This window comes from Canis lupus, chromosome 15, assembly GCF_003254725.2.
Source record: "Canis lupus dingo isolate Sandy chromosome 15, ASM325472v2, whole genome shotgun sequence".
In the NCBI taxonomy this organism is placed as follows: Eukaryota; Metazoa; Chordata; class Mammalia; order Carnivora; family Canidae; genus Canis; species Canis lupus.
In genome coordinates this window covers 40,008,353-40,032,557 of record NC_064257.1, presented here as the reverse complement: position 1 = coordinate 40,032,557, position 24,205 = coordinate 40,008,353, and the positions used below count along the sequence as shown (strand labels likewise).

Genomic DNA, 24,205 nt, shown 5'->3' with positions numbered 1-24,205 from the left:
CTGAGGCCTGCAAATCTGAGCCTGTTTTTCTTTCTTCCTGAACTTGAATGCCTACTCTAAATTATATTCTCTTTAGTTCAGAATATTTACTTATATTTTACCATTTTATTTGTATGTTGAATCCACCTTAAATGTTTTAATGAATTCCAAGGGCATTTAGGTATATTTACATGCATCTGTTCACACTAGTGCAATGCTGCTAGAAGGTAAATTATACTTTGGCTCTGCCCACGTGGTATATACCCAAGGTATCAGCATTATGGAGAAAACACACTTCTCTCCTGTTTGCTAATCTGCCATTGACTGGAGTGACATGAGCAAGCTACTCAGTCTCTATGACTTTCATCATACTACCTCCACCCTCAGAGTTGTAATGCATCTATGATGCAACTCTGGAGTAGAGGAAGTATTTATAAATAGTGGCCATGGGGCATCTTGGTGGCTCAGTTGGTTAAGAGTCTGCCTTTGGCCCAGGTCATGATCCCAGGGTCCTACGACAGAGTCCCACATTGGGCTCCTTGCTCAGTGGGGAGTCTGCTTCTCCCTCTGCTCATGTGTGTGTTCTCTCTCTCTCTCTCTTTTTGTCTCTCAAATAAATATAATCTTAAAAGCAAATAAATACATGGGTGGCCACTACCACCTTATATCATCGCAATTGTTGCTACCACTACTTGAAAATAGCCTTTAGCCCATTGGCTGATTACTACTGTCCATGCCTCACTGCCATGGTTTCTTGGCTTATTCAGCTGAGAGGGCAAAGAGAGGTTCCAGAGAACCTTCCACCAACAGCCCTTTAGGAACTTTCTCCTGTTCTTACCAGCCCTCACTGGCCCTAGCACCAAGATTTCCATGGTTAGTGCTTTCTTGGGCAAAAGAGCCTTGTTGTTTTGTTATTCCCTAGACTTCTTTGTCATTCCTCAGGACCATGGTCTGGAAAGGGAGAAAAAAAGCATGTAAGCCAATTTTATGTCAAGTGGTCTTTTGATGTACACACTTGACATTTCCCACATGCACAAGATATATGAATTAAAAGGTATAATGTAGGACTTAAAAGTCTTGGGGTCAGGCATTAATCCTGATAACAGAACTCAAGAGCCACAAAACTGGATAGGGAAGATAGTCTATTAGCAAAATTGAGACCAAAGATAAATCAACAAGCCAGAGGTAAATTCAAGCAGAACACTGAGACCACAATTGACTGACTAGCTGACTGCGGCTTTCAACTTTTCATGTGGATGTTCTAGGCTTAGATGAAAGAACCAGATTCTGGATTCCTGGTGCTGTCCTTCAGCAGTGCCAACTCCGCTGCGGTCCTTTCCTGTTCTGCTATGTCTCATGATCATAACCATACCCTGGGTGCCACTGGCTGCCCTCAGGGGATTTCCTGCCCTCAGTTGCTCACAGTCTAGCAGGGGGAGAAAGGCATGCAAGCAAATATCATGTCAAGGGGTCCTTTTATAATGTCTAATTCAGGGATCCCTGGGTGGCACAATGGTTTGGTGCCTGCCTTTGGCCCAGGGCGCGATCCTGAGGACCCGGGATCGAATCCCACGTCGGGCTCCCGGTGAATGGAGCCTGCTTCTCCCTCTGCCTGTGTCTCTGCCTCTCTCTCTCTCTCTCTCTCTCTCTCTCTCTCTGTGTGACTATCATAAATAAATAAAAAGATAAATAAATAAATAAATAAATAAATAAATAAAATGTCTAATTCATACATACACCGGACACATGCTAAAACATTTTGTATACAACCAAGCTTTGCAAGGAAATGGGTTGATACTAAGTTATATGTGGTATATGTTTTCACTACAGACTTTTTAAAGCTAGAAATGTAAATCAATCAATTTATCTATCTCATCTCATTTAATCTCTCCTCTCCTCTCACTGGGATGTCTGCAGCTGTCCTCTGATTTCTGCTTCTACTCTTGCTTCCTACAGTCTGTTCTCAAAGGAGTCAGAATGATATTTTCAACAATTAAGTTAGACGATCTCTTTCCTTTGTAAAAGCCAAGGCTACATATGATCAGCCTCTCTCTTTCCCTTCTAACTCATCACTGTTGACTGTGTCATCATTTCTATTTCAGCCACAAAGGTCTTACTTTTCCCCCAAACACATCCATATGTGCTCACACATTTGGGCCTGTGCTTTGGCTTATTCCCTTACCTGGAACCCCCTCTCTGTTCCCTCCTCTTATCTCCTTCAAATCTTTTTCAAATCGTACCTTCTATCTGAGGTCTACAGAAGAATATAAACACCATCTTTTGAAAATTTAACCTGCACCCATATGCCCATGCCAGAGTTGTTCATTTTTAACACCCCTACTTCTCTTTTTCTCTTTTCCCATAGTATTTATCACATCCTAACAAGCTTTAAAATGGATTTTTAAAATGTTTACCTCAACACTACTGACACATAGGGCCAAAGACCTCTTTGCCATGGGGGTTGCCTGCACATGGAGTGATATTTAGCCCTCCATCCCCTTGATACCAGTAGCACTCTCCACTTCTAGTTGTGCAACCAAAAATGTTTCCAGACCTGGCCAAATCATGCCTCTGTTGGGAATCACTGGTTTATAATTTGTTGCCAGTTGGCCCCAGCCATAAGGTAAGCTCCAGGAGAGCAAGGATCTTGGCCTATTTGCTCACTGTTGATTCCCAACAACAGGCATGGAGCATGTGAATGATTGAGTACCTATTTAAACTTATGCACATACAACAAACACAACTTTCAAAATCTTCTATTAGGAAATAGTCAATATTTAATTTTACTTCATTTTTTTTACAAATTTTCATAAAAATAGACTAATGGTAATAACAGGAATAAAATTATAGGGAGAAACATTTTTTCTGCTTATATCTAACATATTTTCCTGAAAGGCAATTCAGAATTGATCTATTTCTTGAACGAATATATTGTACATCTATTATAAAAAGTGTCATGAATCTTTTCTACATTTCCTTTTCTCTACCAGCAAAAACCTTTATTTTGAGTATCAACCTTAAGAAGTAATTTCCTCAAGGATACCACTGCAAATGCCATTGTAAGAATGAAGGGTGATGATATTTAAGCAGGCCAACATTCAGAGGCAAGGAGGTGACAAGGAAAAAAATTAAATCTTAAATAGATTTGTCTGTCATCATTATCAGATTCAGCTAGAGTTTAAATGATCTCAGATAGTGGGTGGTCCTGCCAGAAGGGCATCATGTGATAAAAGACAGTACAGCAATGATTCTCAAATGGAGAGAGTGCTGTGATTTTGAACCCATCCTCCTCCCCTCCCTAGGAAAATTTGGCAATGTCTGGAGACATTTTTGGTTTTCATAACTAAGAGAGGAAGAAGCTGCTTCTAGCATCAAAAGGATAGAGGACAGTGATCTACTAACCATGCTAAGATGCACAGGACAGCTCCCTACAACAGGGTTATTCAGCCCAAAATGGCAACAGTGCAAATGCTGAGAAATCCTGTAGTGGAGTGCAATGCTTAAGAATGTGGAGTCTGGAGCCACCCTGTCTGAATCTGAAATTCTATTCCATCACTGAGACAGACTGCTTAGATGTTTAGAAACCTGTTTCCCTTTTCCCCTTGGGCACACATATGGACTAGTTATGATAGCATCCCTTGAGTAGAGGTAATTACATGACTGAACTCTGGTCCGTGAAATTTGGGTATAAGTGTTGTCCACCACTTCTTAGCCTGGCCCATAAAAACTTTCTACAAAATTACCCATCTCTCTTTTTCTATCCACCACATGCAAGAGATCTAGGGGACAGCAATTACTACACAGAAGTGGCCTGGATACCTGAATGACTATGTGGAGTAGATATCCTCATGGTCCTATACTAGACAATGATGTGAACAACAAGGGAACTTCTATTGTGTTAAAGCACCAATATTCAGGGTCTCTTCAGTGGGTGGATTAGCCTAGTTATGTGATCTACTGCAGATTCCTTAATTTCTTTGTGCTTTTCTTTCCTCATCCACAAAATGTTAACAATAACACCTCCTCTCTCATAGTGTTGTTGTAAGGATTAAGGTTCTTAAAATAATGTCTGGCATCTAGTAAGACCTTTCCTAACTGTAGGCATTTGGTGATATCATAAAATGAGCAATAGCATCATATGTTGACTTAGAGACATGCATACTCACTGGTTTGCCTCCACTGGTTCACAAACATTGATATGTGTTCAAATGGGTTGCCAGGCCATTTGTTTTTTAGTCGGTTCTCAATTTTAAATTTTTGTGCAATATAGTTCAGAATATAAAGATCCATGATTGGATTATCCCATGTTGCCTTTATTACTCTCATCCTTACTCCATTCATTTAGTGGACAAACATTGAGCATCTGTGGTATGCTCGGCACTGTGTTAAGTATCAGAGATATAATTGTGAGCAAAATCAGACATGGTGTATGCCTCCATGGAGTTCAGTTTATCTGGAGAGTTTAAGGATTAATCATGTAACAACCAAATGATTATAAGGTTATATCATTTCAAATTGTTAAAATGTTATATAGGAAACATATGACTGAAAGAGAAAACAGCAAGAAGACCTGGTCTTTGGAAAGAGGAGAGGAGGGCTTCCCTGGGAAGAGTTCTGGAGCTGGGTTTGAAGTATAAATGAGTAAGCTGGGGAAGGGGTAAGCAATGAGAAGAGAATTCCAAGAGAAAACACAGCATATGCAAATGCCCTGAGGGGAGGTGCATCCAAAGAACTGAGAGAGGCTGTATGTGACTGGATCATAAGAAGGGAGGGTGGAAGATAGTGAAGGCAGATAAGGCTGGAGAAGAGTTGACCACTTGATCAGGTCATCTGAGGCCTTGTAGGTCACCTTAATAATTTTGGCATTTATTCTAAGGTTTTTAAGCAGGATCAGGTGACATGATTAGATGTGCATTTTAAAAAGATCATTCCACATGCATTTGGGAGAATGGATTGGAGATGGGCAAGGATAGAACTGGTACATCACATCTGGTTTCAGAAGAGAGGTAATGATGGTGGAGATAGAGAAAATTTGTTAGATTACAGAGACACTTAGCTTGTAAAATTGTCAGCCATTGGATATGTAGTGGATGCAGGAAGCAGAGGTGAAGCAGAGGTCTAGAACAGCTTCCTGACTCTGGTTTCAACAACTGCACAAATATTAGTGCCATTTATTAGACTAGGGGTGATGGAAGTGGGCCACACTGGAGAAGAGGACGGATTGAATTTGGTCTGGGAGGAGTGTGCCTGAGCTAACTTCATAGCATCTACATTCTTTATTCACATGATTGTTCTATTTTCATTTTTTATCTATTCACTTCTCATTTAACAAATCATCATTAAGCACCAACTATGGGATTCAAAAATGATGATACAGACATAGACTTTCAAGAACTTTATAGTCTATATGGTTCTACATTAAGAGCTATAATAGAAAATAGAAGTATTATCAGGATACAGAAAAATGCACCTCACCAAGAATTTACTTCTAAAACCTAGAAGTGATATAACCTGTCTCCTAGTTCTATCCTCACCCAACTTCTATTCATTCTCCTGAGCGCATCATTCTGAGTGAATACAGAATGATGTTTTCAAAATGCATATCTAAGGTTGGAAGCCTTGGGAGGTTTTCTGAAGAAAACGCCCCTGATAAAACCTGAAAGAAGGGAATCTAAGGGAAAAAGTACACCAAGTAGAAGGAAGATGTGCAACAGAAGGTAGGGGGGCACCATGAGTTAAGAAGGTCCAAGTAGTTCATTGTGGATCATGTGCTCAACAGAGAATCGAAGCAGGATTTAGTGAGTCAGCTTAGGAGTCTGGGCTTTATCCTGATTTCAAAGTATTTTTAAGACTTCTTTTCCACTTTGATCATTATTTATTAGACTCCTAATTTTTTCTCTCTTTCTGCTACATTCATGTACACACACATACACACACACACAAATCTATTATTCTCATTTATTCCTAGACAAACACAGTATCAAATATTCTGCAAAATCAAGAAGTCACATGGGATTTTGGACTGCATTCGGAAAACCAGGAAGTCATATTATGAGCCTTAGAGCTCATTCATCAGCTACTTCTGATTACTTTAAACCCATTACTGTCACCTTAGAGAAGCATCCACCCATAGGGAATTTTTTTTTTTCTGATTGTATCAATCTTTTCCAACTAAACAGCCAGCACTCCTCGAGTCTCACTTTTACACATTCATTAAGGGGATTTTGTCTGCACAGTATGACAATTCTCAGAAAGAAATCCCCACTGTCCATGATGTTTAAGACTTGTGTTTAATTCTTCATCACCAGACTACATGATGGAACTCTCTAAACTACTCTCTTGATCCCACTGAGGCCTGATTCTTAGGTTTCCTTCCTTCCAACTATCCTTCTGCTTTTTTCCTCCTTCGTTCTCCTGTCTCAAAAGCTCATCTTCCACTGATCATCTCCTTTTGCAAACAATAATGCCAGGTTTTTTCACAACCTATGCCCATTCACAGAAAACCACTTTTAGTTCTTTAAACATCCCATTCTGTTTCATGCCCCTCTCTCTGTCTCTCTGTGTCTCTGTCTGTCTCTCTCTTCACACACACACACACACACACACACACACACACACAGCGCAGAACCTAATGTTGGACTTGATCTCATGACCCCAAGATCATGACCTGAGCCAAATCAAGAGTGGGACGCTCAACTGACTGATCCAACCAGGTGCCCCATATCCATATACTTTTATACATATATTACTCTCTCTTGAGATATGGTTCTCCCATTACCTATCTGGACAAGTGTTATCCTTCAAGACCCATATCAAGCATTTTTTTGTGTGTGTTCAACTCTTAGGTTTTAGAGCCTCCATCCAAATCTGGAGTATGGAGCACTCTTTAAGTCACACCCATCATACTGTGTACAATTATTTAAAGTGGTCTTCTGTCTTTACTAGCTAGGCTGGGGCAAAGATTGTTTATTATTTGTCTTATATCCTCTGCACCTAGAGTGCCTGGCAAGAAGTTGACATCGAATCAGTGACTGTCAGATGAATTAATTATTCATTGAACCAATGCCCAAACATATTTTTAAAAAAAGGCCTCTCAAATCTGTGATAGAAAGGGTCAAGTAGGGATGCCTGGGTGGCTTAGTGGTTGAGCGTCAGCCTTTGGCCCAGGGCATGATCCTAGCATCCTGGAATCAAGTCCCAGGCTCCCCACAGGGAGCCTGTTTCTCCCTCTGCCTAGGTCTCTGTGTCTGTGTGTCTTTCATGAATAAATAAATAAAATCGTAAAAAAAAAAAAAAAAAAAAAGAAAAAGAAAAAGAAATGGCCGAAAACATCTGTGAGCCTATAAGCTATACAGTCCTTCTTTTATTATATATTTTAGAATACTTATAAAGTATAAAGGGTTTCATTCCTTAGGGATTCTGATGCATACCCAGGTGCTTCTGCCTTTGGGAAACTTGCTAAAAATTTTTTTCTAAAGCAAGAAAGAACATCAGGAAATGTAACCAGCATGAAGATGACCTTCCTCTTCTATTTACCTATATCTCTTTGAAGTAAAGCAAAACCCCAGGCACATACCCTATGTTTCATAGATTCTTCTGGCTACCTACTTATGAGCCATCTACTTATCCATTCATGATTCTATCCATGCAAAAACTGTAAGATGCTCCCTCACTGTTATGGTATTCTTTTAGACAGGTAAGAAGCAAAGGGAAAATTCTGCATATAAATCAGACTCTACTCCAGAAGAATTTAAAGCATACAATCACTTGCCTAAGAAACTTCAAGATGAACAACACAGGCATAGCAAAGGTTTAAGCTAAGAGCAGGAACATGTCAGCTCTCATTTATCTTTTTACCATAAAAAACACCCATAGGTCTTATCTTTGAGTTAACATGAAACCCTTTTCATTTTTTAGTTCCTGTGGAGGATTTAACTGGGATTTTAAGGTCAGGCTGTGAGTTTCATGTCTTTTTCACTGACTCTTTTAAATGCTCACATAATGTAGCTGGGTTGGCATCAATCTGACATGTGGAGGTCCAGAGTTTGGCTATTTTAGAGGCTTACAAAGTTGTTTCCCTTGTATTATATATTATATGTATAATATAGAACATCTATTCTTTAATTTTTCTTTTCTCCTTTATCCGCTAGAAGTCCAAAGACATTAACTGATTTTCTGTTGCTGGAACATGCCGCTGACCATACATTCCCTGCCACCTGACAAGTGCTTTTTGGTTTATTTCTTTTTCTCAAAGCTAGCAACTTATTTTTTTCCAAAAACAATGTTACCCTCCCCTTGGGTTGGACTCCCCTTAAGTAAGTCTTTTCCTCCCCTTGAGTAAGTCATTTTGCTGTGTGTCTATGGCTAGAACAGGGAGAGCCAGGAATTTAGGTAAGTCATTTCCTCCCCTTGAGTAAGTCATTTTGCTGTGTCTATGGCTAGAATAGGGAGAGCCAGGAATTTGGGAATCTAGCTGAGAGCGAGGCTATGTCAAACTTATTTGCCTTTTGAGAGGCTGTTTTTGCTTAGTTTTTTACAGTTTTTGGCATGCTTCCCTCTCCTACTACTGACACCACTATTCCAATTCTTGTCTTCTCAGAAGTTCAGTTTCCTATCACTTTTGCAATTCCTCAAAGGCTCAATTACTTAGCCAACCCCCCCACCAACCCCCCCGCCACATGTCAAAAGTGACAAATTACTATCCAGAACCTGAAAGAAGAGCCAGCAACTGGGCTACTCAGGGATGTGGCTTCTCCTGGGGGCAACCTGGTAAGTTGCTCAAGAAAGGGAACTGAGAAGCGTGTGGAGACTGGTGAAATCAAACAAAAGACCCCTCTTTTCAATGGGGCCATGGGTAGACCAGTTTCCCTGTCTGCTGGTTGGAAATGGTGAGCGTGCAGGGGCTCGGAGCATGGGGACTGGCAGAGATGCAAAACGGAAAGAGCCTGGGTCTCTGAATCACCATGGAGAAGGTCATTCACCCAACACACACATGGATTCATGTTCTACTGTGTCAAGCCACGAAGACATGGGAATGGTCTGTTAGAACGGTCGGCTTACCCTAATACAGAAGGGACATGAACACTCACAGGACTTTCAGGGAAGAAAGGCACTCAGCTGTTCCTTCCACATGCCAAGGACTCAAAGGTGTGCAGGAGAAGGCTCTATCACAGCTGCATGTCCTTAGTAAGACAAGGGTTTTCACATGAAACACTCACTGGTGGATCCTTTGCTGGCTGAAAGGGGCAGTGTAGCAGTCATTCTCCTCCAGGTCTGGCAGTGTCTCCTTGTCCAGCCTCATGGGCTTCTTAGGTAACCATCTCCGAAACCTGCTTATTTGTTTATCGATCCTGTGGTACATGAAAGGCAAGACCAAAGGGTACAATATGTCAGCAATACCCCAAAACACAGGCGGAAGTCTCTACAGAGCCATAATCACAACACCACACACACTAGACACTCTCACTTTATTCATGAAAGAAGAGAACCTCAACTCCAGTGTTTTTTCAAATTTCGTCATGGGACTTCAATATTATTGTCTGTGAAACAATGGCTGAGAGTTACATGTTTACCCACATGTCAATAAACAACCATGGCTGGAAGCCTCTGGAAAGGAGGTGGATAGCCTTAACTCAAGCAAAGCAACAGAGACCTTAACTTCTTACATTCTGCAGGTTTTAGAAACTCATTTTGTATTTGGAAAATTTCCCCATCTTTTCTTGGTTAGGAAAGTGCTCTAGCTGTAGTTAACTTTCAGCAGGGCAGCCGACAGCACATCCCAGTGGGTTGACTGTGTGCAGAGAGCGTGATGTCATGATTTTCTTCCTGCCTCTCACATCTTCCCTGAACTGTCTCTCAGTAGACAGCAGCCTGTTTGGCTTTCATTCTGTCTTTCAAGCAGATTCCATGGTTCTCAAGGTATGGGGGCATGATGACACATGTGTCACTCTGGCCAGGGCATGCAATGATGCCAAATCACAGAAAACAACGGTGTCGTAAGGGCGGTTTACAAGCCACAGTTTTCCCCCTTCCCATGCCCTCTGACTTCTGCTGATGAAAACATCTGGCTTACAAGTGACCAGACTGTCATTCATTCACAGAAAACTACTAGAAGGAACAAAATCCACAGCACACTTGAAAACAACTGTGCTACTTCAGATGTCTATACCACTGAAGAAATATCTTCCAAGAGCATATATCAAGTAGCATCTCTGTGAGGCAGAATGAACAGGTACCATACTCATTTTACACATCACAAAAGAGACTCACAGTGGGTAGGTATCCAGCACTAATTACTCAGCCAGTGAATAAAGCTAGGAACAGAATGCAGGTTTTGGACTCTTGATTTTAGGGATCACCCCAAAGTAGTTGATACTGGAAATCTTCACTTAAGCACTACTGAGTGGATGGATTTCTCTAATGAAGAAAATATCTAAATGCCTTATAAGTCAAGGTGGCCCAGGTGGCTCAGTGGTTTAGTGCCGCCTTTGGCCCAGGGCGTGATCCTGGAGACCTGGGATGGAGTCCCACGTCGGGCTCCCTGTGTACAGCCTGCTTCTCCCTCTGCTTATCTGTCTCTCTCTCTCTGTCTCCCATAAATCAATCAATCAATCAATCAATCAATCTTAAAAAAACAAATGCCTATAAGTCTATTCATTAAAAACATACGGAATTTGGGCATGATTTTTTTCCAATTCAAAAAATATTTAACTGCAATTTATCCTTTTCAATGAAACTCCCAGGTGAAGGAATTGCTTTTTTATATAACCAATCAGCTCCAAGATGAAAAATAATGGTTAACTCTTTTACCATTTCTTTTATCCTCTGTAGGATTCCAGTTTCATCACAACCTCCTTTTGCCAGTGGTGGCTAGCCTTTTTTCAGAATCCCTGAAATTTCAAATTGGAAAGAATCTCACAACTTCTCTAGACCCTTCCTTTCAAAGACAACTAATACCTACTACATATACACACACAGAAATAAAGATTCAATTCAAGGTCATGTGCCCAGAAGAGAATAGTACATTGGAAGGGCCCAAAGCCCCAGGAAGAGGAAACAGTTCCCATCTTCTCCATTTTTCTTCCTCCTGGTCCTCTCCTCCCTCACCACTCTCTTTGAAGATACTCTCTTTAAAGTATAGTGACATAATGCGCACCAGAGACACAGTATGACATAGTGATTGAGAACATGGGGTTGAAGTATCTGGACTCAAATCCTGACTGTAAATATTAGCAGTGTGACCTTGGGCAAGTTATCCAACTTTCCTGTGCCTTAATTTCCTTATCTATAAAGTGGGCATGATAATGATACTCAATTCATAGGGTTGTGGTGATTCATCAATAGGTATCTAAAATCTCCAGAAAGGTGTCTGGTGTACACTAAGTACTGGCTATTACAATCTCTTTTTCCACAAAAAATAAGAATTTGAGCAACCAGCTTGCCTCTTAACATTTTTGTCTTTCTCTTCAATTCAAAGTTAATTGTGCTTCACCAGCATCTATAACTTGTCCAAGTTCAATGATTTAGTCCTTAAATGGACTCATACATTACACGTCCTAGGCTAAGCTGGTGGCCTTCCCCATAACTGTTAGCTTTATTTCATCTGATTACCTTTAAACTTGTTCAGGAAAGAGGACATTGGCCCAGAGGCTTTTCATAATAGAGCTTTTACCTCCCACACATCTCCAGTCTGCAGCACTAATCAGATTACATTTTGCAAGGTTCACATTCTTACAGGATCTGGGCTCTGCATGCAGTGACTATGAATTAAATCCAGCCGGGTACATTGCTCAGCATGGATAAAAACAAATAAAGCTGTGAAAAGTCAGGCATAAATACTCTATGGGAATGAAATGGCAGCTTTCAGTAACAGCTTGTAGCACCACCATTTAAATGAAATGTGGGGATGGTGAAAAGAGAGTGGAACAGGGTAATGAAAATGATTCATTGAAAAATGAGGAGGGACCAGAAGTAGAAGGAAGATAGAGGAGGATCCTAAAAGAAGCTGGGATATATAATTGGAGTGCCTATGTCCTGGCTCTGTTGCCTATCAGCTGTGTGACCTTCCATGAATCACTCACCTTTTTAAGCATTATTTTAAAATGGGCTAATCATCATCATCACCATCTTACTACCTTGCAGGTTGTTAGGAAGCTTACAAAAGACGATGTACATGAAATGCTTTGGAGAAGCTGCCAGGCAAATAGAGTGTTATTAGCAACTTCTTGAGGACCAAGATAGGCTACTATAAAAGTGACAGAAAGTAGAGGAACTGGGATTTTAAAACAGTCAGGTGGAAGAAAGATATTCAAAAGATATCTTAAAACAAAACTCCTTAGACATTGGCTGGGGGTGGGAGTGTGTGAATCAGTCTTCAGTGGGGTAGCCTGAGCAAAAGCAGGATGACAAAACGTGGATGGCACAGGTTCTACTACACATGCTGGTCCACGCTGTGTGTTCTTTAAAATGACAGAAATACTCAAATGTACTCAGTGGTTTGTGCCCTCCTCTGGTTGGCAGACTAGCTCCTGAAAGAGGTGGCGCTCTAATCAATGGAACCTGTGAATATGTCACGTGACATGGCAAGAGGGACTTTGAAGACCTTTAGAATGGGAGAGCATCCTGGATCAATCAGGTAGACCCAGCCCAATCATATGAACCATTTAAAAGAGAACTTTGCTTAGCATAATACCCTCTAGCTAAGTGAAGTAAGCCAGAGAATGACAAATATCATTTCACTTGTATGTGGAATTTAAGAAACAAAACAGATGGACATAGGGGAAGGGAAGGAAAAATAAAATAAGACAAAATCAGAGAGGGAGACAAACCATAAAACTCTAGGAAACAAACTGAGGGTCACTGGAGGGGAGAGGGTGGGGGGATGGGGTAACTGGGTAATGGACATTAAGGAGGGCACTATATAAGGAGCTCTGGGTGTTGTACAAGACCCAAGTCAGGTTTCTGATTCTGCCGTTTCTTAGATACTACATGTTGCTGGTGATTTGGGCAATAATACCTTAGCTATATCATCTAAACAAACATGAGTTAATAAAGAGCTTTCATTTTCACAATATAATGGATAACCATTCTTATAGAATGATGGACTCTGAAGTTGAAGAAGGTTCAAAACTTAGTTGCACATCTCTCTAGTGATGAGTGCACCATGCTGGGCAAGCAACTAAACCTCTCTGAGTGAATGCACCTGTTTCATGAGTCAGTGCTTGGGATGGCACAGGATAACAAATATCAAGTGTTTGGTCAATGCCTTAGATGTACAAAATGCTTAGTTCAGTGGTGGTATCTAGGATGAAGAAGATGAGGATGATAAACTTTTACGTAGTGTTGTCAATGGGAATTCAAGAGATAAGATTTTCACTTGTATATTGAGGTCCATGCTTCCGTCTTTCATCTAATAAACTTCCCTAAACAGGCAATCCTGAAATTCTCTAAGATATAGGAGTTAAGGAACCAACTAATTAGAAAGTATTCAATTTGTCGCTTAAGTATAGGCATTGAGCTTTACTTAATAAAGTCACCACTAACAGGGAAAAGCAAAGAGAAAATGTAGACTTCATGATTTAATATTGATTTTGGTTGGACACATTTGCTCTGTTTCTGCTATTTACTGAGCAAGAGCCTTCTTATAGACTACAAAAGTAAACCAATAAAGAGACAATGGATTGATCATCCATTGGGCATTTTTGGCCTTAACTTGTCAAGCTAATATCTGGACTAAAAGGTGGGTATTTTCATAGAAAGTTGCTATTACAGTAAGTTCAGGGTTCCCCTCCAAATTCTGGTTCACGGCAGGTCAGGTCCCGAGTAGCTGGAAAGAGTTGGCAGCACAGCATGAGCCAACGGCACAGATGGCCACCTCTGGTGTACTGTGCTTTCCAAGGTGGGCCTTGCAAATGTGCTTTGGGAAGTCTGCTTGAACCTCTTTGGCCCTTGGTCCCTTGGCTGTAAAGAGGAGACTGTCCTACCCACCTTAGGAGTGGTGGTGATTAAAGAAAAGACCACATACCAAAGGACTTCACTCCTCACACACTAACCCATCGGTAGGCCTGCCTACCTACCTACCTACCTACCTACCTACCTACCTACCTACCTACTGTGTGCAGAGCCCCAACCTGGAAGCTGTAGGTATACCCCGAAGAAGACAAAGGCCTTTCCCTCGACCTGCTAACAACCCAGGAGGGAGTTTGTACTAATGACAACTTAATTAGGCTAAATTAAATGAAACAGGCTACTTCAGAGATACCTGCTTTTCCCCAGACCAGAATATTATAATAGCATCACGTTGCAAATAGATTACATTTTTTAGGAATGATATACCTAGAGGGAACCTACAGATAAACTTTTCTTTTTTTTAATGGAGGCACCACACAGAGCCCTCATTGCAATAAATGAAGCCCTCCTGGACTGATAACAGACAACAGGAGCCTTGGATTTCTTTTTCCTCTTCTGAAGCCAAGTCTCCTATATTTATAGCCTCTCCTTGGATAGGAGTTAGGATTCTTTTAGGTCACAAGGCTACTAACTGGGACAAACCTAAATATCTTATAGTCAAGTCCAAAGGCTTTGGGACATTTACATATATTAATTTTTAAAAGTAGGATGGAAAATACAAGTCATTTTGCCATTTGTATACTCAACTGATAAGACTGCAACTGCACTGAATGTATAATGTAGTAGGGGCAGCATTCTGCCAAATGGCTGCAAAGGATAACATCAAGCAAGTGTGTATGGGGGAGCAGATGGAAAAGGAATGAGTAGTGATGAGACTTCAGCTACAAGCCACCTACAATGATCAAATTTCTTCCTTTGCAATCACATCTTCTACAGACTGTATTTGCAGTATTTGGTGAAGGCAAAAAAAAAAAAGCCACCTACAATAATCACATTTGTTTCTTTGCAATCACATCTTCTACAGACTATTTGCAATATTTGGTGAAGGGGGAAAAAAAGCAGGCAGAAGATAGATGATAAATTCCCTTTCTTTACAGGATAGGCAATTTATAAAGCCTATTAAGTCTGCCCAAAGAATCAAAGAAGCATTTAAAAGACCAAGCACATGATGAAATAGGCTTTACTCAAAGAATGTATGTCTGAACTACATAACTGTGCTTTATGGGAGTCAGCTGATTTTTAAAAATAAAGATATTTGTGAAAAGACGCTGTATCTCCCTGTCTGCTCAGAAACCTTATATATCATTTCCCTCAGCATTAAAAGAGATAAGTTTGTTTCAGGGATGCTTTTATGAAGTAATGAAATTATCATGTATGTGGGTGAAACTAAAAGCTAAATTAAATATCCATATTTAGTATGACATGAGAAATTTAGAATACTGGAGTCAATGTTTTATCACTGGTATACAACCAGGATAGCAAGATGTAGATGTTCCCTTCGACTGGGCATGTCAGAGCTGGCTACAAAAATATACTCTCCATTGTCTAAATCTGTTCTGAGGTGAAACCAGAATTAAGATAGATACCAACATTTCTGACAAACTGCACTTTAAACATTACACCAGACATCAGGCTTCACTAAGGTACATGACTACAGGGATGTGGTAAGCAATGAAGCTTATCTTAGGAGGCATTCCAAATCCATGTGTCAGACTAACACAGTGAGTTAGGATTTCTTTTCCCTTCACCTTGAGTCTTCCAATGCCTAAATTCTTTTCTGGTTATGATTTATTTATTTTTAAAGATTTTATTTATTCATGAGAGACAGAAAGAGAGGCAGAGACACAGGCAGAGGGAGAAGCAGGCTCCATGCAGGGGAGCTTGATGTGGGACTCGATCCCAGGACCCCGGGATCACACCCTGAGCCAAAGGCAGATGCTCAACCACTGAGCCCCCCAGACATCCCTCTAGTTATGATTTATGCACTTGAAGTAGCACCAACTTTTTCAGGACAAAGATTACTGCTTAGTAACTTGTTCTTTCACTTCAAGAAACAAGGATTTCCCAGACTCTTACTCACTCAAAACCTCTCCCCTGCACACATGGAGACTATGTGATTGGTCACTTGTCAGAGTCTCTTCTCTTTCCTTCATCTTGGCTACTGTTCTCAAGCCTGTCCTCTCTCTATTTCCCTCTATCTCAAAATTTATCAAGGTAGTAATGAACCCGCACTGCCTCTGATTCATCAGGACCTTGTCCATTCTCCACCAGCTGTAATTTGGTTTCTATCACCTTCCTCTTCATGGTCATCATTATCAAAATGTAGTCCCAGATCAGCCACACTAGCATCACTTGGGAACTTGATAGAGCTGCAAATTATTGCACCTAACCTCAGACTCTGGGGAGGGGCCAGATAATCTGAGTACTGAGTACTGAAGATAGTCCTGATGTCCACTCAAGTTTGAGAACCACCTCTCACAGAGACTGCTATCATGGCAGTTATCACTAACTTCTAAATATTAAAAATCAGGGCAGCCCAGGTGGCTCAGCGGTTTAGTGCTGCCTTCCACCCAGGGTGTGATCCTGGAGACCTGGGATCAAGTCCCACGTCAGGCTCCCTGTATGGAGCCTGCTTCTCCCACTGCCTGTGTCTCTGCCTCTCTGTGTGTGTATCTCTCATGAATAAATAAATAAAATCTTTAAAAAATAAATATTAAAAATCAATTCTCATGTCTCAACTTCCATCAGAAGTTGAAGAACACCCATTCTTATGGCAACTCACTCCTGGTCCCTTTGACACTGCCCTCCCTTAGGTCTCCTCCTTCTTAAAATACTCTTTTTTATCTTCCTTCCATCTCTTCCTGCCTTCTTAACGTTAGTCTTTCCAAGGAATTGCCGCTGGCCTTCTTTCTGCACTTTACATCCTTCGCTGGGGAATTCCATCCACTCCTCTGGCTCAACTCATGACTTCTACACTTCTGACTCCTAAATTGGATTCTCTCGCTTTACTTCCAGTTTCAATTGCTTTGCCATCATTTCCAGAGGTCTTCAGGACATCTATGTGTCAAGGACCTATTGTGAGTTACCATACAGAATTATTAAAGCAAAAATCATCATTATTCTCACCTATAACTGTACCTCTGCTGGATATCCATTCTCCTTTTACCTACAACATTTTCCCAGTCCCTTAGATATGGGAACCTCTTTCTTTCCCCCATCTCTCAATTTCCAAGTACTTGCTAAGTTCTTTTGCCTATAATTTCACAGTCTTTCTCATTCACTTTACCTTTTTTGCTCTGTGGACTACTTTTTGTCTATCCAGGGCACACAACTATAATCTGAACATTCTTTGGAGTAAAAGCTGAAGAGACAGAGATATTAGGCTTATTTTAAGGAAGAACTTCCTAAAAGTTAGGTGCCCACAGTTGCATCCAGAAATTCCCTGTCTCCACAGAAGTTCAAACATGGGCTGACTGACCATATAGTAGAGGCTCAAGTATCTGCTGAATGGTTGGACTTGATGACATTTGTTATCCAATCCAACCTTGAGATTTATGGTTCCTTTTGTCACCATTTTCTATTAATCCTGCATTGCTCACCCCTCCCCCATAGTGAGAGAAAATGTTTCAGTTCCAAGTCTGTGTCTAACACTTTAGGAAGACCTGATTTTTCTATGCTTTCTTTTGTGATCTCATTTTTCTTCACTCAAAATCTTCTTACATGTGTAGAGATTCAGTTTTCCATTAACCCCACCTGCTATGTGCTAGGTGCTAGAAATAGAGAATTGGACAAGCCATCTTTGCCTTCATGTACCATCCGGGTAGAGAGATGGACATCTACATCATAGATGATAGCACAGGTCCAACCTTGTGTCTTAATAAGCCCTCCAGGTTATTCTGATGCTGGTTAAAGCGTAGAACTATTGAGGACTGCTGATATTGGCTAATGTGTTACATCAGGGCTTTATAGAAGGTCATTATGTGACAAGTAACTAATCTAAACCATGGTCAATCCAAATGCCATGGCTACCGTCTAAGCAAAGTACTGCTAGTAAGGATCTTGTACAGTATTAGTTTCTTTGGATGTCAATTCTTATTCATACTTTATTGAGTGCACATGCATTTGAGTAAACACACTAGACTATATCAGTTACTCTTATATTTATCATTCTGCATAGCACATAAACAGAGTAAGCTTGAATCTTAACTCAGAACTGAACAACAGGATTTTCAGAGAAATGCAATCATCTCCAAGTTTAACCATCAACCCAGCTGAGAGGGTGAATGATCACATAAGACCAATTAAAATTTTGAAATTAGATTTCCAGTCATCACAACAGAATCAAATTAAAGGACATCATTGATGCTTCCCCTTTCTCCCTGACTTCTCAGAAAATGAGAAACAAACTTTAGGAGGATACATAGTACATTAAAGGCAATCTTTAGTCAGTAGAATTTTGGATGCATGGGGGAGATTAAAAAAAAACAAATTAGTAAGGGCTTCTAAGTCAGGTAATACATCTGCATACTTCATTAACAAAATGTTACTAACATAGGAGAGCACCACCCATGGGGAACTAAACAGCTATCAGCTTTTTGATATGCTTATCATCTGTCTGCACTTCAAAATTTCAAGTTACTTATGGTGTAGGGTGGGATTTGTATGGAAAAAATAACATTCAAACCAAAAATGTGCTGAACAGCTGGTTTTGGTGTGTGTGTGTGTGTGTGTGTGTGTGTTTTTTTTTTTTTGTAATTCATCTAATAGAACGGGCTAAAAACAAAGAAATATGGTCCCAACACACCTGCAGATAAATTCTGTCCCTCCAAGTGTAGAGAAGTCACAGGGAAAATTCTGAGAGAAACATTTCCATCTTTGCTTTTTTCTTTTCAGGCTAATCTGAAACAGCTGTTTTTGGATTGTGCATGGCAGCCAGTTTTGTCATGGGACGAAGGCCCATCCTCCCCAGCTTATAGTCCTTGTCATTGGTGGAACATACAAGCCAACATATCAAACACATCATGACAGAGCATGCTACTAACCTGCTCATGAACTTGTACCGGCGGGGCAGGTAATAGATTTTTCTCCTGGAAGAACAGCAAAAATGAAGCCAGTCGAGAAGAAAACCCATCGTCAGTTACAGTTTGAACTAGCAAGGAAGGAAAGGAGATTGAAGACAGAAGCCTGTAAGAGGTGAAGAAGAAAAAACTAAAAAGAGATTAACAGTGAGAAATGTAGTGGGATCACAGGCATGCATTTTTGAGTCATGAAATCTTATGAAATACTTTCCATTGATATTTCTTCCTCTCATTATCATAATTTTATATGGTTACTCCTAGCCTACACAGCTTGTGCAGAGCAAAGATTTAGAGCAATTGGTATTCATATGAATTTAACAGAGGTCAGCTTTTTTTCAAGGAATGAAGAAATGGATCGCCAGCCTGCTGACAACATGCACAACTTAACAGGCATACTATTATATTAACTAATATTTATACAACACTTTAAGTTTACAGAACACTTGTCCCATTTGATATAGGCAGGGTAATATAAAAAAGATGTATTTTATAACCAGTATGGGAAAAACACTAATCAACATCAACATCCTGCTGCAAATAACCACACTGGGAATACTGCCTAACCCCTGGCTCTGATTATAGGTGAATTAAAGAGGTAAAACAAAGAACCTTGAAAAGAATCTTTTAAAAGTGAGACTTGTTAAGTAAGGATGTGTTGTACTTCTGTCTGACTGAATTTTTTTAAAGCATCACAGATTAAAATGTAGGGTGTAATTTGAATGGAGAGCATATGGATTAGATGCTTTATAAAAATATAGTCAGCCTTTCCATATTTTGGGCTTCCACCAATGGAGTAGTAATGAAACTAATGTGGTTTATATGTATTCTGAACAGTTACTGAGCTCTCTCACTTATGGAAATGGAAGTTTACATACCATTTACTTTGCATATGTGTTAAAATTTAAAAATATATTCATGTTTTTAATAGGCAAAACTATAGAGACAATAAGATCAGTGGTTGCTAGGAGTTTGTTTTGAGGTGAGATGTGATGAACAAATGGAGTAAAGAGGATTTTTAGGGCAGTGAAACTATTATATGTGATACCTTAATGCTGGATACATGACATTATGGATTTTTCAAGACCCATAGAAATATACTACTCAGAGTGAACCCTAAAGTAAACTATGGACTTTAGATAATAATAAATCAACAGTGGTCCACTAATTGTAACAAATATACTAAACTAATGCAACATGTTAACAACAAGGAAACTGTGCATGGGGTGAGAGGAGATACATGGGAGCACTGTAGCATCAACTCAATTTTCTGTAAACCGAAAAATACCCTAAAATCAGTCTATTAATTAAAGAGCCCATATCCATGGATATTTAAGTATTTAAGAAGCAAATTTTGTTCACAACTTCCCATAAGAAAATTATTCTTCAACTTTGTTTTAAGCATTGTAGGAATAAAAAATCCATAGAGACTAAACCTGGGATTCAGAAGTGCAATCTACAGAAAACAATACACATAACATTCTTTGAGGCATTTACAGGTAGCCAAGCTGATGTTTTTACATTTTGTTGAAGTGATATGGCAGGAAAATTCTTCCTTTGGAAATACATAGATCTCCTTAGGCTAGAGTTATTTATCTGAAACACTGGACAAAATAATAGCACACATTTTAAATGCTTCAGGTTGTAGCTAGTGAAGCTATGCTTAGGTAAAAATCACATCAATATTAATGAGGCCAATTAATGTCCACACATTAACAGTATTTTCTCCTAAAACCGTCCTGCAGGAATACCCACATTTAAAAAGAAAATTATTATTCATAGTTATTATGCTTTTCATTTATTCCCTGGATCACATTCTCTTAATGTGGCATAAGGAAAATATTAATGCTGCTTGCAGGCAGCACTTTTCTGCTATGTACTGAGCATGTAGACGCATTAGCTATGACACTGTCAGGCCCTTCATATATGAGGTGCTTCCAGGCACCAGGAATTTGCTGTGCATTAACACTGCTCAAGTTTCTACATTCTGCTTAGATTCTTTGCTTGTGAAAGAGGTCTGGTGGAAGGTTTCGTGAGATTGCTGGGGAGGGATAACTCAACAATTTCACTAAGTTTTACTATATCATTTTTATCAAACATAGACTTTTGACTGCTGGCTATAAGATGTTGGTCTGATATATGACTGTATCTAAGCATAGATTTCTTTTCCTTTTGGTCTTTTTTTTTAAATAATAAACTTATTTTTTTATTGGTGTTCAATTTGCCAACATACAGAATAACACCCAGCGCTCATCCCGTCAAGTGCCCCCCTCAGTGCCCACCAACCAGTTACCCCCACCCCCCGCCCTCCTCCCCTTCCACCACCCCTAGTTCGTTTCCCAGAGTTAGGAGTCTTCCATGTTCTGTCTCCCTTTCTGATATTTCCTACCCATTCCTTTATGTGTGATATAGTATTAATCCATATTGGGTGGTTATAGCTTTGATAAATAACTGGCTTTCGTTATAATTATAGTGTAACAAATTTCAATAGAAACTAAATTGATATATGACTCACGGATTTTATATAATATTTTTAAATCCGTGGGTTCTCAGATTTCCTTTGTTACATTTTAAATACAAAAATAAATCAAAAGTTTAGAACTATGTTTATCTCAATTCCTCTGAGAATTTTGCCTTGACGTAAATAGATGCTAGAAATCTCAGCCTCTATTTTGACTTCGTATTAGAACATAAAGGCCAATAAACAAAGAAAATAAGATGCACCAGGGAGATACATTATAGACCTCTGAATGGAAATTGCCCTTCTCTAAATGTGTCCCTAGCACCTCTCTGTCTCTATAATTTTCCACAGGTCATTAAGAGGTATATTTTAGAATTGGCACCAGTTTGCCTGGTTTCTGTCATCTGACTTGGTCTTATTGGCAAACTGGGAATCAAAAGTATTTAATTCTTTATTCCTTTTAGAACTGTCCTTGGTACTAAATTCCTCCATCTCCTTTAGAAGATCCCATTATTTACTTCCCACATATCTTGGCATTTATAATTTCAAGTTTAATACTTTATTTCAATCTAGCAAATATAGATCACTTTTCCTTAATCTATATGGAAAATAAGAATATTCCCTATGAGATGAAGGTAAATTAATCCTTTAAACAACCAAGCAATTCCAGCAATTCACCTAAAATATTTTCTATTACCCTTGGAATAAATATCAATGTTTGTGCTTGCACAGTATTTAAGATCCAACTTTTTAAAATTTTAAAATAGTTTATTTTTAAAAATAGACCACATTTTCATGAAATTTTTTTGAATTTGCTTTAATGGAAGCAGATTTTAATGTCAGTTAGGACCTGCCTGGGGTCTAGCCATTCAAGAAGCAGGACATAGAGCTTCTGAAAATGGTATTCTGGGAATGAAAATGCTACTTGGACAAATGTTCCTTTCTCATAGGCACTTGACATATCTACCTGCTAAGAACTGAATTAGCCAGGAATTTTCACAAAAAGCCATGAAGTCATTAGAAGTCATGAAGACTTATGCATTTCCTAAACATCTTAAGATTTTTTTTCTAATAGTATTCCAGTCTGCATTTCAGTTTTATTTGTTTCAAGAGAGGAGCACATTAGTCTTACAGGGAAGCAGAAGAGAGTAGGGAAAATACATTTACACCTACCTGAAAGGCATTCTTACATTCATTTGTTCTGCATATCTTCCAAGCACTTCCCATGGGGCATGCAACTTCACAAAGATAATGTCACTATTTATTAGAGAGGACTGAAACAGAAAAAATAAACTAAATTGAAAAGTATATCCAAGTCTCCTATGATTTAAATTGAATTGGAACTTAGAACCCATATGGAGTTTAAGATTTGGGGCACTCTTCAGCAAAAAATTGGGTCCTTGTGTGAATATATTACTGTGTGTTAAGTGCTGGAGACCTGTGTGTGAACAAAAGAGATATGAGTGGTAGTTACATCCTGTGAACATACAAAAAAAAAAAAAAAAAAAAAAAAAAAAAAGAAAGAAAAAAAAAAGAAAGAAGGAAAGAAATAGACAAAACCAAGTTTAAAAGAAAGGGATAAATTCAGTAATGAATATTCTGAAGATAATGAATCTTAGAAGTTATGGGGAGGGGTGCACATGACTTAGGGCAAAGGGTCCAGAAAATGCCCCTTTGCAGAGGGAACATACAAATTTGAGACACAAAGGAGCCAGAGTTGGATAAGAGCATCGGATGAGTGTTCCAGGTACACAGGCCCTAAGCTGAGAAATAGATTGGCACATCTGACGTTCAAAGAACAGTAAGGAGAGTAGAATGGTTGGAGTGTATTCATCATGAAAATTAGCATACGAAGAGGCTGAAAAGGTGAGAGGAGCCAGGGTGTGCCGTGCTTTACCAGCCTGCAACAGGACAACTGGACATTATTTTAGGAACACTGAGAAGTCATTTTGATTCAGGTTTTCAGAGATCACTGTGGCTGCTGCGTGGGGAAAAATTATAAGAGAGAGCTTCAGTAAAAGCAGAGAGAGGAAGAGATGCTCTCAATCATCCAGGCAAAAGCAAAAATTGGTGGTGGTGGTAGAGACAGAGGTACTTGAGTGATTGAGTCTTGAATCTGGGTTGGTGTCAAGGAAGGCTTTTTCAAAGGACTGTGGTCTTTGGCCCAAAACTTTTGCTCCTGTTGGGCTTTTTATCCATACGGCACATAAACAGGGAAGTAAACTAGGACTTTACATTTTAATAACCACCCAACAACTTTTGGTCTATGTCTCTGGCCAAAAGGACATCTCCAATTAGGTTTTCTTTGTAAGTCATTTCCCAGGGGGAGGGCTGGGTTGTGGAAGGAGGTAGAAGGAAAATGAGAAAACCGAGCCAAGCCAGCTTAAATCAGAAAAGTGGTCTATTATTTAACCATATCTTTTTCACACAGGCTCATTCTGGACTGCATGCCATTTAAATTATTATAGTATAGGAATGTCAACAGATATGTTAGGCTTTTGTGGCTAGCCTCTCCTTGTAACAGTATTTATAAACAATCCAATGCTTTTACACAGTTGGCAAAAAAAGAGGCCCAAACTTATGGGGTAAGTTTGCACTACAGGGAATTGTTTTTCAATTGCAGATGATGTGCAATTGCAATACATTGCTCATATTTTCATTCAGAGTCTTCTTGCTGGGCTTATCAATATTGTACTTAATTTATTAAGAACTCTTCAAGATATTATGAAAATCAAATCGTATTCAACTACAAAGTTCCCAGAGACTCTAATGGTGCTGAATT

At 39.5% G+C, this 24,205-nt stretch overlaps 1 protein-coding gene across 12 annotated transcripts in view; it reads right to left on the bottom strand.

Annotated features, from left to right (window-relative positions):
* Window positions 1-24,205, bottom strand: part of ANO4 (anoctamin 4) — a 404,339-nt gene that overhangs the window by 138,188 nt on the left and 241,946 nt on the right. For 9 of the 12 annotated variants that reach the window (XR_007402264.1, XM_035699361.2, XM_035699362.2 and 6 more), the window contains 3 exons: window positions 22,597-22,697; window positions 18,930-18,974; window positions 9,198-9,329 (listed from right to left, as the gene is read on the bottom strand). Coding sequence is in view for 11 of the 12 variants with exons in the window: in XM_035699361.2 (XP_035555254.1) it covers window positions 9,198-9,329; window positions 18,930-18,974; window positions 22,597-22,697 (278 nt within the window). In the remaining variant the exon portion in view is untranslated. Of the gene's footprint in view, window positions 1-9,197; window positions 9,330-18,929; window positions 19,072-22,596; window positions 22,698-24,205 lie in introns of those variants that run through there. The other 3 variants (XM_035699365.2, XM_049094052.1, XM_049094048.1) reach the window with 3 other exon arrangements.